The following is a 16719-nucleotide window of genomic DNA, read 5'->3' as shown; positions in this document are numbered from 1 at the left end:
TTTGAAGTTACCCCTTTCTTAAGCTTTTTTTTAGAGTGCATGTTCGACCAGAGCTAAACCACCGCCAATTTTTTTTCGTCTCCCAGGCGCGCCTCGCCGGCCAGGGAAGGATGCCGCACTCCGAAACTCCCTCAGCGTACCATAAACGATTAGAACGTATTACCAGAAGATCTAGTTTTCCACAAAACAGTGGATTTGTTTTATGATGTTTCGTGCTTCCCACTGCAATGCCTTTGTGAATTGCGGTTATTGTAGGAATAAACAAAATAATGAAATTGCTGAACACACATGCCCACCGCGGTGGCTCATGTGGCTTTGGCGATTGGCAGCTAATCCTAACGTCGCGGGTTCGATCTCGGTCGCAGGGGCGGTGTTTAGATGGAGGCCAAACAAAAGCCAAATGCTGTTTCAAATCGGGAGCCCTTCGCCTCGGCATCCATTATAGCCCATGCTTCGGTTCGGAACAAACTCATTTGGGGTTTTTTTTTTCGCATATGCAGAAGAAAGATCGACTTGACCCTTTAACGTTACGCCGAAGCGGCTGTCCTTTGCACGCTGATAACCAAGCGATTTAAACAATAGAAGCTTTCAAATCGCACTGGGAGTTAACTCACTGTTCAAAAGGGAGAAAACTGCAACGCAACCCCGCTCGCCCGGAGTGTGGACATGGCGAGGATCGGTGTACAGACGCTACACGCGGATCTGTATTGCGGCTAGCCGAGCGATGGCTTCTCATAGGGCGGCTAGGGACAGAGCGACGAAACCAGAGCACACGGGGTTTTTTTTTTCGCATATGCAGAAGAAAGATCGACTTGACCCTTTAACGTTACGCCGAAGCGGCTGTCCTTTGCACGCTGATAACCAAGCGATTTAAACAATAGAAGCTTTCAAATCGCACTGGGAGTTAACTCACTGTTCAAAAGGGAGAAAACTGCAACGCAACCCCGCTCGCCCGGAGTGTGGACATGGCGAGGATCGGTGTACAGACGCTACACGCGGATCTGTATTGCGGCTAGCCGAGCGATGGCTTCTCATAGGGCGGCTAGGGACAGAGCGACGAAACCAGAGCACACGTCAGCCGTTTATCGCATAGGGTGCTAGACGGCGCGCACTGCGCCAGAATTAACGGAAAGTCACGCGTTCGCGTGTTGGCGTTTCATTCCGGCGCTATCGCACCTTGAGATATGACTCAAAAGAAAACTTCTACGTTTTTTTTATTTCTCGGTCACCGTGTTACTTGTGAGTCTGCGCAAAGCGCACTCGCGCCGAAATAGACCTCTTGATGGGTAATCCGGAAAAGAGTCAAAGCGTCATTCAACCTCTCCTGGCTTTTATGTTGAGCTGAACCGCGCAGATCCCTTATGAAGATTCTTCGCATTCTAAATGGTATGTTTAAGCGTAAATAATAAGAGCACGCCCACAAGAATGTAAAAAATCATGCTGCATCCTAACACCCGTTTACTTTAGTTTTCTTATCTGCAAGACAAACCATTTCCTGTTCTTTGCCCACTATACATACACCACTAACGACCGGTGACATTGGCACTAAGCCCTAGAAAATATATTAGTCTTAGACTACAAGTGCCAAACGCCGTCCGCACATTTACCAGAAGTGTTCTGGGTTTAGGCGAAAGCTTGATCAGTTGCAGCACAGCAGCTGCAGCAGGCAGTTGAAGATCATGCCAACCGCTGCAGCCACTGGACGGGCGCTACCATGTGGGCCGTCGTACTCGGTGTAGTCCGGAACCGGAGGCCACGGCGATGGCTCCTGGGAGATGGTGCAGAGCCCCTCCACGCATGCGGTGCCGCTGGGGCAGCGGCTGCAGGGCGGGCCCGCTGCGTACACTGGCTGGCCTTGAACGTTGCCTTGTGGCGCATAGTTGCACACGTAGCGTTGGTCCATTCCACGTACACATTCCACGTGACAACCGACAAAGCGAGTGGAAGCCCATATCATTTGCGTAAAGTTTTCCGTTTCGCCTCGCTCTTTAGAGTAGGATTTTATCAGATCGGGTGGGAAGGCGACAACCTCGTCGAACCATGTCTTTACCGCTTTTTCCCAGAAAAGGCGTTCTACTGGGCTACCTGGCGGTAGTCTACAGACGCTCTGGCCCGTCACGGGAAATCTGGACGTGAACCGGTCTTGGACTCTGTCGTGCAGAGGATGTACAGGTTTGAACGTGGAAATATGTGCATGCGCGTAGGCGGATACCATCAACTCATCGTCCCACTCAAGACGAAGCATGTTAGAAGCTTGAGGAAAGTCGGCAGTCTGACCCTGTGCCACTCGACTCCTGTAATTATTCAAATATTCCAAAACATTTTCCTTGAAGTTCGTAACATCAAAACAAGCAAATTTTACATATTTGATTGAAGGATCACAGGTAGTGTGGTTGGGGTTTTTTTTTCTATAAATTCGTCGACAGATTGTACTTGGTGTAGGGATCCTAGCCATATAAGTATAGTCGTCCCCATAGCTGTGAATGCTTAGCCAAAACGCAGGCACCAGATGGTAGACAAGAAGATGACTTCGCATGCTGTGCTGTTTCTCCCAGACGTGGCCTGCGATAAGAGAAGAGGTGCACGTAAGTTTTTTTTTCACGGCGCAATCCGCTAATGGAGGCCTTAGAATTGAGTGAAACAGAATAGCTCCAAAACATCGGAAGTAATTATTTGTTATGGTGAGCCGAACTTATAATACCAGCCTTTCAGCCTATCATGGCCGACTTAAAAGAAAACTCGTATCATAGCAATAGGAAACGACCGCTGCAGAAAATCCCACAGTGCACTGGCTTATCATTCGGGCAGAGGGTGTGTTCCCCCGCTCAGTGAAAAATTCACATACACATGCACACACTTTGCGCAGACTGAAATACGATAAGAATATGCTGTCCGCAACGTCAGCCTGTGCTTCTCCTCATGTGCTGAGGCCATAATCCCACTATCCATAGCTCCGCCTTGCTATACACAGCGAATTGGGACCTTTAATATCAGATTGCAGAATAAAAGAGCGCGGCGCTTTATGCAACTGCAGCCGTTGTAGCATTATTCCGGCCGCCCACCTAAAATGTGATTCCTATTAAACGTGCAAGATTTTCCATAAATTCTACTTGCGACGTCTAGTTCAGTTTAACTTAGTAGAGAACAAAAATCAAACTTCAGCTGGGGTCATGTTGAGAAATAGTGCGACACACGATACTAGGAAGGCGAACAACACGGTAATGACTGTAAACTTTCGATTTTATTTCACAAAGAGCGAAAATAGACGCGTTGACCGGCTTAGAGCGAAAAAAAGACACAAATTCAATTGGCACAACTCAACATATTATGAAGTGAAGGCACGTATCGAGCTCGGCTGCTAACATTTATTAGTAAAGCAAAACCCAACAGAAGCAACAAAATGAAAAAGGAGAAGAAAAAGGTATGTACTGTTTTCTTTGGGTCGTTCGCTCACCAGTTCAGCAGCTGTCTGAGGTCGACGCAGATCGAACGAAAAGGCGAGTGGTTAAAAACTTATTTGACTATTGAGGCTTCGTAATCGGAGCGCAGGTTGTCATTGTAATGAGAAGGAAGCTTCGTGGAAAGGCACAAAATGCTAGAAGCAACCCGGAGCCACACGAACAATATTATGCAGGTAGAATTTAGCCATACTATAGGAGATGTCTCGCGGCTATGTTGCTTTCGTTGCCCTGTATCAGTGGTAAGAACGCGTCAACGCTTTCGGCATTCGTTGGCGTTATTTTTAGCTTGGAGGAGGAGGAGCAGGACTTAATGGAACAAGAGGGGTCGAACTGATTGTCGGCCTGGCATGCTACTGCAGGTGAAGGTGAAAAAAGAGAATAGTAGAGAAGAGGATGGTGGAATAAAGGAAAGGAGAAAAAGAATGGTGAAATCAAGCACACTCACGCATTCACAAACACACACACACACACATATACTATTGTCACAGAATGTCCGTCAAACCCACGTCTCTTAAAAACACTAAAATGTTTTCGTCCCGCGCACACCCAAGCCGCGTCCCTCTAGGGTCCACGGACATTCTCCAGGTGCACGGGCCGTCCTGTCGGAGTACTAAATCATTTAAAAGTGCCTTGCGATGATTGTTGAACACTTGGCAGCGGGAGATCAAATGTGGAAGATCCTCAGGCGCACCACATGTGGGGCACATAGGGCTACTTCCCGCACTAATTTTATGTAAATAGGATTTAGTGAAGGCAACGTCCAGGCGAATTCGGTGGCGGCAATTTTGATCACGTATGTCTATATTGTGTGGCATGCGGAAGTCAAATGTGCGGTCGATGCGTAGAAGGGGTCTATATTGATGCTTCGGATCACACCACAAAGAGCATTCCGTCTGCCACGATTTTATACTTAGAAGTCTCGCGCCATCACTGAGAGAAAATGGCATAGGTAGCAGCGAGGTTATGTAGCCAGACGCCGACCTCGCTGCACCATGAGCGTGATCGTTGCCTCCAAGGCCACACTGAGCGGGTAACCACTGCAGCACAACACGGTGGCCAAGCTCAGAGGCCTCGGAGTGGAATCTGTTTAAGTCACCGACGATCGGCTCCTGAAGGCTTAATGATGACTTTATTGACTGTAATGCAGCCTGAGCGTCACTGAAAATAACCCACGCTGTTGGCGGTTGTTGAAGATTGTAAATAAATGCTGCTCGCGGAGCAGCCAGCTCAGTAGCAGTAGTCGAGGTGCGGTGACTGAGTAACGCCGAAATTGTGGTGGGCGTTGACGGAACCCAGACGCCAATCGCTGATGAAACGGATGTGACAGCCTCATTAGTGTAGATGTGACGGTGTGCCATGTAGCATCCAGAAATGTGTTCAAGAGCAAAATATTTAAGTGCAGGACCAGGGGCGTTTGTTTTTCTTTTGATGTCAGTAACTATTAAGTCTTGATTTGCCATGCTGTGTACCTCCAAGGTGGGAGCAAGTCGTGACAGGGCGCTGGGAGTGTGCAAAGAGAAGGTCGGAAACATCTTCTATGCAGTGCGCTGCGAGAGGATGATGAGGTACAGAAGCCACGACCTGCATCTGGGCACGAAGCAACTTCTGGGTTAATAGCACTGATGCAGATAGACGCGCGCTTTCCGGTAGACGACCCACTGTCGAGGTGTTACTAGGAAGGCCGAGGCAGATTCACAAGGCCTTAGCTTGCATAGCTTCAAGAAGTTTGATATTTATTTGTCAGATACCCTGAAGAGCTGGGAGACTAGCGCAGGAGGCCTTCACAGAGCGCAAAATACAGCCGTAGTAATGAAGGTGTAGACCAGCCTTTTCTGGTGGTGTAGAGCATACGAAAGATAGAGGCGTGAAAGAATAGCTTGGTTATAAGCTGCTGTACCTGTGGGAACCATGACGGTGACCTGTCAAAAGTCACCCCTAGTAATTAATGGCTCATGACGTATTGTATTGGGGTACCAACAACTTTCAGCACGTAGCGTGATAGATCGCGCCTCGAGAATGCAATTGCTGAACTTTTATCTGGCGACATGACGGAGACCGCGCTTGCTTGACAACCATTCGATGCAGCCTATTGCCGTCTGTAATCGGGCAAGCAGAATGCGCCTGCTGCGTCCGGGACACCATGTACAGATTTCATCGGCGTAGAAGAAGATTTCAACTGTAGGAGGCCAGCATTTTTCCAAGCCAACAGGTGAGATATTGAAAAGGTTGGGACTTAAATCCCCCCCCCCCCCTGAGGCACTCCGCGAGATATTTGACGCAGAGCTGTGTCACCTTCAATTGTTGACATGAAAATCGATCTTTCGTGCAGATAATCGCACAGCCAGTTATACATTCGTCAACCAATGCCAACTGATTCTAAGACTGAGTGAATTACTTGGTGGGCTAGGCTGCAGCGGCACCGGCGTCATGTTAAATCGATGCTTGCTCTTCATGCAGTTCATCGCTTGTTTTGCTGACCACGGCCCTTGCGGAATCGTCTCGTCTGGCTTGACTTCTTCGCTTCTGGATGGGCACGTGGATACCACCGTGTGCTTACCCTTGGACTTGCCTGCTGATACCCTGTGTGATGGCTTCGGGTTTCCCGCTTTCTTCCAATATCTGCAAGCCAGTCATCTCGCCAACTTCTCGTTAGATCAGCCAATCTCGCTGCACTGCTGGTGTATGACGTCACCTGCCAAGGATATAAAGGCCATGTGCGCGGATCGGCTCTTCAGTGGGCTAGGCTGCAGCGGCACCGGCGTCATGTTAAATCGATGCTTGCTCTTCATGCAGTTCATCGCTTGTTTTGCTGACCACGGCCTTTGCGGAATCGTCTCGACTGGCTTGACTTCTTCGCTTCTGGATGGACACGTGGATACCACCGTGTGCTTACCCTTGGACTTGCCTGCTGATACCCTGTGTGATGGCTTCGGGTTTCCCGCTTTCTTCCAATATCTGCAAGCCAGTAATCTCGCCAACTTCTCGTTAGATCAGCCAATCTCGCTGCACTGCTGGTCTATGACGTCACCTGCCAAGGATATAAAGGCCATGTGCGCGGATCGGCTCTTCAGTGGGCTAGGCTGCAGCGGCACCGGCGTCATGTTAAATCGATGCTTGCTCTTCATGCAGTTCATCGCTTGTTTTGCTGACCACGGCCCTTGAGGAATCGTCTCGTCTGGCTTGACTTCTTCGCTTCTGGATGGACACGTGGATACCACCGTGTGCTTACCCTTGGACTTGCCTGCTGATACCCTGTGTGATGGCTTCGGGTTTCCCGCTTTCTTCCAATATCTGCAAGCCAGTCATCTCGCCAACTTCTCGTTAGGTCAGCCAATCTCGCTGCACTGCTGGTCTATGACGTCACCTGCCAAGGATATAAAGGCCATGTGCGCGGATCGGCTCTTCAGTGGGCTAGGCTGCAGCGGCACCGGCGTCATGTTAAATCGATGCTTGCTCTTCATGCAGGTATGTTACTATTCTGACTCTGAGTGCGTCCGGTCTGATGATCGATACTTGCTGCTGTACCCTTGCCCACGTACTCTTGTGTCCTGCTGCGTACACGCGTTTTATTGCGCAAGTCATCTCCTCCTGAGTGGTGACGTGGAACTCAATCCAGGCCCCCCATCAAAGTCAGCGAACTCCAGTAAAAGCAGTGCATCTGGTACCAGACCTTTAACCCGGTCTGTGAGTGGTTCCAGTCTCACTCTCGGGGAGGCTGACGATGCGAGTTCTTCCGCTGTAAATCTTGACTGCGAAATCTCTTCGAATCCTTCGGTGTCTGACATGTTTTCTAGAATACTAGCAGGGCAGAATCAGTTGGCCCGTGACATCGCCGACATTAAGCAACCTTTTGCTTGTCTCTTCGATGCTTTGGAGTCACGCGTGGCTGCCTTAGAGTCTTTGCCCCCGCCCGAAAATTCCAATCTAATTTCTGATTTACACGCTGAAATTAACTCTTTAAATTCTAGAGTAACACAGCTGGTGCAAAAGAATGATGACCTTGAAAACCGCTCTCGAAGAAATAACATTATAATACACGGCGTTTCAGAAGACCCGAATGAAACCGCTGACACATTGTTGGATAGCATCTCATCTGTATTTACTGATAAATTGAAGATTAGCTGTCCCAGTATTGAGCGCTTCCACAGGCTCGGTGCAGCTCGCAGAGGTTGTACTCGTCCAGTTATCCTAAATCTTTCTAGCTTCAACGACAGAAGTGTGGTTTTTAAAAACGTCTCTAAACTCAAGGGCTCTGCCTTCTTCATTACAGAAGATTTTTCTGCAAGGGTTAGGTCCATTCGGAAAAAAATATGGGACGCATCAGTGTCTTTTCGTGACAACGGTTCTATCGTGAGGTTAAGTTTCGATCATGCCTTCATTGACAAGGTTCGTTACAATTGGGATGAAAGTTATAGCTCGTTGGTAAAAGCATACAATGATCCTGCTTGTTCTGCGCCTGTGTCCTTGACTGCCGCATCATCGACTCCCTGACTTAGCTCTGGCCGTCCTGATAAGCTAGTTGTTCTAAATATTAACGCTCGCAGCATTGTTAAAAAACTTCCAGATTTACTGTCCCTTATTTCTGTTCACTCCCCCCATATTATTGGCATAACGGAGACTTGGCTGCATAGTGGAATTTATGACTCCGAATTCACCCCACCAGGTTTTGTTACTGTGCGCTTAGACAGAAGTTGCAGTATCGGCGGCGGTGTGGCATTGCTTATCAGATCGGATTGACGATTCTCAGTTTTGCATTCTCCCCCTGATACAGAATCCTTGTGGTGCAAAGTTTATCTAAACAATTATAGTATTCTAATCAGTGTTATTTATCGTCCACCTGGTTCTTCCGTTGATGTCCTTCACGCTGTCGCAAATTTCATGACCAAGATCAACATTACTTCATCAAGATTTATCTGTTTGGGAGACTTCAACACTCCTGCATCCACTGGCCATCGTTGTCTGCATTTGGTCGTGACATTACAATTTGTAAAGAACTAATTAACATTTCCTTATTGTTTGGACTAACTCAGGTTGTTTCTAGGGCTACTAGGCGAATTCCATCCTCGACTTAGTTTTTCTAAACTCTACTTTGGCCCAAAATGACTTCTCTTGTGAAGTAATTGATGGGCTCTCAGTCCATAAAGGCGTGTTAGTTTCACTCTCTTGTCCAGTCTCCAAATCACCCTATTTGTTTACTACTTTTCCTGACTTCACTCGTGCTGACGACCATTCCATTATTGAGGTTTTAGCTGATCGTTTCGATACATTCTCTGCTTTCTCAGCAAGCCACGACGTAAATTTTCTTACTAATTACTTTGAATGTCTTGTCAAGGATAGTGTCCAACGCTTTGTTCCTATTAAAACTAAGAAAAGAAATACTAATGTTCCTTGGATGACTCGAGACATTTTGCATTTATCTCGTCGCCTTCGTAGGCTAAGGCGTTCGAGAAGAAGCAACGATCCCATAACCTTAGATAGATTTCACAAGGCAAAAAAAGAACTTAATCTTAAGTTGCGCATGGCCAAGGATTTCTTTTTTCATGTCCACCTGCGCGATCTGTTAAGAACTAACCCCCGAAAATTTTGGTCATCCATCTTACCTCGTGACACTTCATCCACTTCGTTCAGATTAGATAATGACGTCATCAGTGAGCCTGCTGTAATATCTGATGCTTTCAACAAATATTTTAACTTGGTGTTCGTTCCGGATAACAACGTCATTCCGCCACTCACTAATATAATTTCTTCTCCAGCAATCAGTGATGCTGTCATAAACACTGATGGCATCCTAAATCTTGTATTAAACCTCGACGTTAAGAAATGTACCGGCCCAGATGGAATACATAATGCGTTCCTGGTTCGTTACTCCATGTGGTCTTCGAAATATCTGACCATAATATTCAACAAGTCCTTATCATCCGCTACAGTTCCTTCTTCTTGGAAATTAGCCAAAGTGCTCCCTCTTTTCAAATCTGGTGATAGACAGTGCTTGTCGAACTACAGACCGATTTCATTGACATCACAGTCATGCAAAATGTTGGAACACATCATTCATTCGATAGTGTTCTACATTCCAAGCTTCTTGCTAAACTAAATGCTATACTAAACAATCCTCACTTGGTTGATTGGATTTCTAGCTTTCTCTCATCTCGTTCCCAGTTCGTATCCTATAATTCTTCTCATTCTACTACTGTTGATGTAACGTCAGGTGTGCCTCAAGGCTCCGTCCTTGGACCACTACTATTTTTAATATATATAAATGACTTGCCGCATAACATTTCTTCTAACATTCGTCTTTACGCTGATGACTGCGTTTTATACGAAGTAATTAATGACCCTAATGATCATCGTCACCTCCAAGAGTCATTTGCTATGTTTTGTAGTTCGTGTAGTACCTGGCAAATGAGAATTAATTTCGACAAAACCGTCCTCATGTCTTTTTGTAACAAATCTTCCGTTTCCCATTTTAGTTACTCTTTCAATGGCCGTGTGGTGGATAGGGTCTCGCAGTACAAATATCATGGTGTCATATTCACGCATAACATGTCTTGGTCTAAACACATTGATTACGTATGTAATAAAGCACTAAAAAAACTAGGTTATCTACGACGCACGCTACCCAATTCACCAAAAGACACAAAGCTACTGTTGTACAAATCTCTAATCCGCCCTGTTCTTGATTACGCAGCTGTAGTGTGGAACCCGTACAAGCAATTCGAAATTAACATGTTAGAAGCAGTCCAGAAGAAAGCTGTGCGTTTTATACGTCATCGTTATTATCGCGATTTCTCACCCTCTTCTACACTTCTCTCATTGAATTTAACCACGCTGTCTGTCCGTCGCCACACTGAATCATTAAAATTCTTACATTGTGTCGTCAATTCCTCAGTAAGGCTGTCAGCTAACCACTACATTAACTTTGCACCATTATCATCTACAAGAAGTCATCACGAGCTTAATTTGATACCGTATTTTGCGCATGCTAATTTGTTCAAATTCAGTTTTTTTTCCCGTTCAATAGAAGCCTGGAGTTCTCTACCCGGGTCCATTCGTTCTTGTGCATTTCAAAACTTTGTAACTGCCGTTGAAGACGCATAATAGCTGTGTATTCTTACCCTGTCGTTAACAGTTCCTTCCTTGTTTGATATTGCATTTGTGATTTTACCTTTTGTAGTGCTCACTTTGTACATTTTGGTGCATTTTGTTTCCTTGCATTTTTGTGTTTTCCCACTCCTGCCATAGCGCATATAATTGCGCTGCAGTATGTATAAATAAATAAATAAATATGTGACGTTGTCAAAGGCTCCCTGCACGCCAACAAACACAGGAATCAGCATAGACCGCTCTGTTTTGCTGCGTTTGATGCAATTTGTGAGGGCAATAACGTTGTAAATGCTGCTGCGTCCTTTTCGAAAACCAGACAGGGCCGAAGGGTATATTTCCTTGTTCGTCAGGGCCCAGGTAAAACGGCAGTGTACCATTTTCTCCATCAGTGTTCCGGCGCAGCTTAGAAGCGCAATGGAACGGTAAGCGTTTAAGTTAAATGATGGTTTTCCAGACTTGAGGACAGGTAGCACACGCGCACGCTTCCACCACGTTTCAAGGCTGCCGGTTTCCCAGTAGGTGTTATAAACTGCGAGCTGCTGAACCTTGGCCTTACTTCTCCTGTCAGAAAGGTAAGTGTAGCGTACGCAGTCTGATCCTGGGCACGATTTTTTTTTCGTAGCTGCCAAAGCTGCAAGAAGTTCTTCCATAGTGAACGGATCATCAATGAGGGCAGTATTAGGTGAAAGGGTAAAGCTTTGGAGAGGCAAAGGCACCGATATGGCTATTAATTGAGCAGTGATCTTAGAACAGATAGCCTCTCCTGCATTGAGACGTGAAATATTTGCATTTACAGCAACGCAGTCAAAAGAATTTAGTGTGGCGGGCTCCCTACTGAGGCTGCGTGCAATGAAATGCTCCTTACCTTAGAAAGAGGCTTTCTGGGATGAACCGTCGCACAAAAGGATCGCCATTCACATTTTTTCAGCTTGTCCAAATGACGTTGAACATATTTCTGTGCGCGCCTAGCAATCCTGACGTCTTCTCTATAATTTGTTCTGCGTGCTCGTCTCTCTGCTCTGCGGCGAGTTGCTCATATTCAGCATATTCATATTTAGCATATGCAGTTGAGTCACTTTTGATAGAGTTGCAACCTTAGTGCTGGACGTTTTAGCACCTGCTTCAGCAGCGATGAAGCTTTCGTAATTGAGGTTTGAGAGGTCCATTCTTTCCACTGTGTCAGCGAAAACTTCCCAAACCGTGTAGCGTAACACACGCCGATGTGAACTTAAGAGAGCACCACCAACATCAATGTACGTACGTGGGTAGATGATCGCTGCCGTGAGATTCTATGTCAACATTCCAGGTTGTTGAAGACGACAGATGATCAGAAATCATCGAAATGTCAAGAGTACTGCATCTTGTACCTTGATAAAAAGTTGCCTGGCCGTTGTTGAGGAAAGTGAAATTGTTGCGCTGTGCGAAATCATAGAACTGTCAAGCTGAAAACAGCGCGAAAAACTGGACAAGATAGAGAGAAGCAACACACAGCACTGAACTTACAACTGAGTGTATTTCATGCGAGAGCGCAATATATTCAGGAAGTACACATAAAAGACTATAAGAACACCATTATATGATTCATACTATTGTAGGTCAATATCTAAAAAGGCTATCTCTTTTCTCCATAAGCGAAGAGACGGCACGCTCAAACACTTGTCACCTCTCCTGCGGCCATCCCTTATATCCATAGCGTCAGCCATTGATTGAAAAAGATTGGGGGACGAGGCGGTGTGCGTGTAGTGTTTTCGGCACCCAACAAATTGCGCAGGTTGTGCAGGAAAGTAAACGGGGCAAAGAAAAAGCGAGGATCCTGCAGCATTAAGCACGTGACGCAATATGTTGACTGCCAAAGCAAGCTGATCTATAAAATCCCTCTGTAATGCGGTGCCACTTATGTTGGCCAGACTGGCCGCTGCTTAAATGAAAGATTAAAATATCACGCTAATGATGTCAGTGTAGGCAGACGGATCACAGTCGCCAAGCATGTGACAACATGAAAATGCACTCCCCAGTTCAACAAAAGCAAAGTGTTGCGCACGTATGCAAGGAAACAAAGACGAGAAATATACGAAGCTTTAGTCATCCACACGAGAGGTGACAAGTGCTTGAGCGTGCCGTCTCTTGTCTTATCGAAAAAAGAGAGCCTTTTAATATATTGACCTGCAATAGTATCAATCTTATATTATGGTGTTCTTTTAGTTTTTTATGTGTAATTCCTGTATTTATTGCGCTTTCGCATGAAATACACTCAGTTGTAAGTTCGGTGATGTGTGTGTTGCTTCTCTCTATATCTTGTCCCGTTTTTCGCGCCGCTTTCAGTCTTGAATAATGAACCAACTGGCCCAACAATCCTCCCTTTTTCAAAAAACAGTCGTCCTCTGGCTGTTTACCTGAAGCCTCCTAGAGAAGAATGATGTGCGTTCAAATCTTCCGTCATGATGTGCGGCGCAGGGGTACTGCGTACAAAAAAACCCTGAAGGCGGTCGACATTGAAGTTGCCAGGAGGGGTTATGTACCCGACGATCACTGTGAAGGACAGGTTTATGATCTTGACAGTGGCTGCAACATATTCATTCCGTGAGTCGGTAGATATGGGTTGTGGAACGGAGGTGACGTCTTTCTGAGCAGCTAAAAGAACTTTGCTGATGCCAGCATCTGTCATCGAGTTCACAACGGTATAGCTTGAAAGACGGATAGTAGAACGCTGACGGGAGTCTGAGATGGCAATGATCAGAAAACGGTGCTTCGAAACAAATTGTCGTAAATAAGAAAGGCGTGGGCGAAGGCTGCAGGCATTCCATTGGAAGATGGGGCCTTGTTACTGATGCTTTGCACGCTAAGGAGAGTAGCTGGTCTATTGAGTGCTACCGCAATTGTGCAAGAATAGACGCAATCAAATCAATGATTTTAAGGATGTCCTTCGCTACCGGTGAGGAGTGTGTTGTAAGGAGAGCGCGGACAGCCTCAACAAGCGAGCACAGTAGGGAAGTGGTACTATCGGAGTTTTGGCGAATATATCCTTCGCACGGGCGGTTACAGGTTTTGCTTAAGTAGAGCAGTTTTTGCCGACTTATATTCTGTATTGTTTCAGTTCTTGTACGTGTAAACAGTTTTCTCCTTTTGGTAGGCAGTGCAACGGAAGAACGTCGCCTCAGGCTGTCTACCGCAGTTAGCACAAAGCGGGTTATCACTTGCACATTCATTTCGGTCATGGCTGCCACCGCAACGCCAGCAGCGCAAGGCAATTCGGCAAGCTCAAGGAACATGGCCGAAGCGTTGACATCTGGTGCATTGCCGTGGTTTTTGAATGTACTCTTACACACGGTACTTTGTATATCAGAGAATAACGTATTGTGGGGTAGATTCTGTGGCAAATACAATGCGTATATTTTATGAGTTTCCCAGTCGGCGGACGGATTTAATCGGAGCTTTCTATAGCAGCGCTGAGTAGATCTCTGATTGAGAAAGTACCAGGACGACATCCTTAATGATACCCACGCCGCAGGTGCTTGGGCGATACTCGTAGGCTTGAACTGCAGCTCGAGCTATGCTTGTTATTTGCAAGAAAGGTTCAGTTGCGTGCGCTTGTCGGGACGAGGTTGAAGAACGCCGCAATGAGCCACAGATTCTAAACATTGCCTCAATATCAGTGCATTAAAGCAGGTAATGCGGTGCCCGGAATCAAGTGGCTTGATAATAACGTTAAGTTGTGCTTAGGAGTTTGAGGTACCTTCGGAGTATATGCACTCATAAATGACCGCTTTGTGCTGCGACAGCGCTTTGAAGGTACATGAATAAATCTCTCAGAACCTTCTCCGGACTGCTCAGTAGTGTCTATGTAGGTGACAGTAGAGGAATGTGACAAATCAGAAAAATCGTCCTGACCTGAAGGTATTGGCAGATCACGGCTTGAGATGTAAGCATAAGGGGTGTGTTGTTCATGAGGATCTGGAAGTACTAGTCCTGATGCAGCTGGAGCAGAAGAGTGATTGCAAGAGACCAGGTTTGAGGCAGCAGGTAGGGCTTGCACAGCAGGTATGGCTTGCTCAGCTAGGCTCGACAGAATGCCGGGTGAACAGTCAGGTGTTGAGCCAGGCTGTGGCACTGGTGGAGCCGCACCCACCGCAGGAATCACACCAGGATATAGCAGTGCAGGTTATCTGAACATATATGCTCAGCACTGAAGAGTGGCAGAGACGAGCGGGCACAGCCCGACAGTTCTCTGACTCCTTCGTCTTCATTTTCAGCTTGGGCTTATGCCCAGGCCCTGCGGGTTTCAAGAGCGATTCTTTCCTATTACACAAGCGGTTGGCACCTGGTAAGCTATGTTCTTAACCTGCCTCACTCATTTTTCACTTCGCCGTATCCACGCGGCAGTTTGAGAAAGATTTTCCGTACGTTTTGTTGAAGGAGCAGCATCTGGGGCCGCCTTCCTCTCTTTCAGGTGCTACAGCCGCAGATTTCAATACACGGGATTTATCCTGGTTAAATCGCATGGCTTGTCTCCACCTGTTTATTTAACGTGAAGTTATTAAAGGTTTTCTATCGTAAAGAGCATGAGTGCTATTCAGAGAAAGTCACCTGGTGTGTCCCTGCTCGACTGCCGAGTGAAGCCTGCGGGCCTGTAGCGAGTCGAGCACGAAAACACTTCCCCCCTCACTCAACGAAAGAAGAGAGGAGAAATTGGCGGATGTGGAGAAGCAAAGACAGTGATGCCTACAATGCAACGCCGAGTGCGAAGAGAGAAAATGGCGCCAGAAGCGAGCGCCCATCAGTCGCGTCACGAAGCGCGTGTCATTGATAGATCCCTCGCACACACTAAGGGAAGCGAAATGTTCAGAATGCCAGAAATGAAGAAGCATAACAAAATATTTTGTGTTCATTAAAGCCATGCGAAGAAAAGCGAGATTGAAACTTACGAAATATAAACTCTGAACTTCGGCAGCGGTGGTGGCAGAAAGAAGTTCGCAGCCTAATTGCTCTTTTGAACTGGTTGCAGGCTAGCTGTTTTGCATATGCCTTCCTTACTCTGGATTTTACTATGCTCCAGACGCTGCAAAAGTGCCACGCATTCTGATTTTACTTTTTCACTGTCTCTTACCATTTCACGCCGGCACTTCAAGAGACATGGTAGGCCCGGATAAAACCTTGCCTGGCATGTCCGAGAGCGAATCCTATGAAATGGCGCGTACAGGAATGGTCTGAATGTGGCAACGCGTATCACATAGAAAGATGGCTCCGGCGTAACTTAGTCGGCAGCTGAGGGAAAGGGTGAAGCATTTTTCGATGCCTGGACATTTGGTACATGGCATTCGTCACGCCTTAGACGAGCGACATTTCTGAGTTGGATGACGACTACTTAAGGCGCGTTCAGAGTACTCAAAACTTCTGGCGAGCGAAGCGGATTCGCTTCGCCAAAAAAAAAGGGGGCCTATTCTCTTTTACACCAACTGCGATGGCGTTACCGACGCGTAACTGTGGCTGCTTCTCGCTTTTTAACGAAAGCTGCGATATCTGACGGCAGGCTCTTTTCCGATATTGGCAATTCGCGAAGGAAGCGAGAGCGCGCGTGAGCACCGCACGCTTTTCTGTCGTCGGTTGCATGGTTTTACACTGGCTTGCGCCGTTTTATCTACTGTATAGTTTTATCGCGGTCCTCGTTTCATATCCCAGGTGTGAGTCTCAAGCGCAGAGGTAATGGCGACCATTTCAGAGGAAGAAGGATATCGTTTCGATTCTCCTCCGAGACTTTATAATTGCTTTGATGGAAGAGTTCCGAAGGGCAGATGAAAGCTCAGTACGCGCCGCATGCGGTGGCAGGTGCACCCACCTTTGCGGCAACGCGCCCGTTTGGGCCAAGACTGCAAAGTCCTGCCGCTGCTTCGGGACCTGGACGTGGAGTATTATAGAGAACAAGTTCGTGTGAACTTCGTTGCGACTTTAATATGCGAAGGGCTGTCACCCCACTGGCTGGTTCTTTTCTCGGCAGCTACTTGCGCATGTTACCGAAAAGCTTCGACACCCTTGTAGAGGTCCTCGTATTCAGAAAAAAACACGCGATTATAGTCAGTGGATACCTGTAGATAACCGCCTAGAGCAGGTTATCAAGTGATGTGTAATTTTTATATTACTCTATGGAGGAGATTCAGTA

General features: G+C 46.7%; 1 protein-coding gene across 1 annotated transcript in view; it reads right to left on the bottom strand.

The window, feature by feature from the left end:
• Nucleotides 1-1534: 1534 nt before the first annotated feature.
• LOC144095149 (scoloptoxin SSD976-like) overlaps nt 1535-16719 on the bottom strand; it is a 75789-nt gene continuing 60604 nt past the window's right edge. Inside the window, exon 2 of the mRNA XM_077628945.1 lies at nt 1535-2562. Coding sequence (XP_077485071.1) covers nt 1640-2536 — 897 coding nt within the window. The 5' untranslated portion in view covers nt 2537-2562 and the 3' untranslated portion in view covers nt 1535-1639. The remainder of the gene's footprint in view (nt 2563-16719) is intronic.

The sequence above is a fragment of the Amblyomma americanum genome, chromosome 6 (assembly GCF_052857255.1).
Source record: "Amblyomma americanum isolate KBUSLIRL-KWMA chromosome 6, ASM5285725v1, whole genome shotgun sequence".
Taxonomy (NCBI): Eukaryota; Metazoa; Arthropoda; class Arachnida; order Ixodida; family Ixodidae; genus Amblyomma; species Amblyomma americanum.
This window is presented reverse-complemented; position numbering and strand designations above follow the sequence as displayed.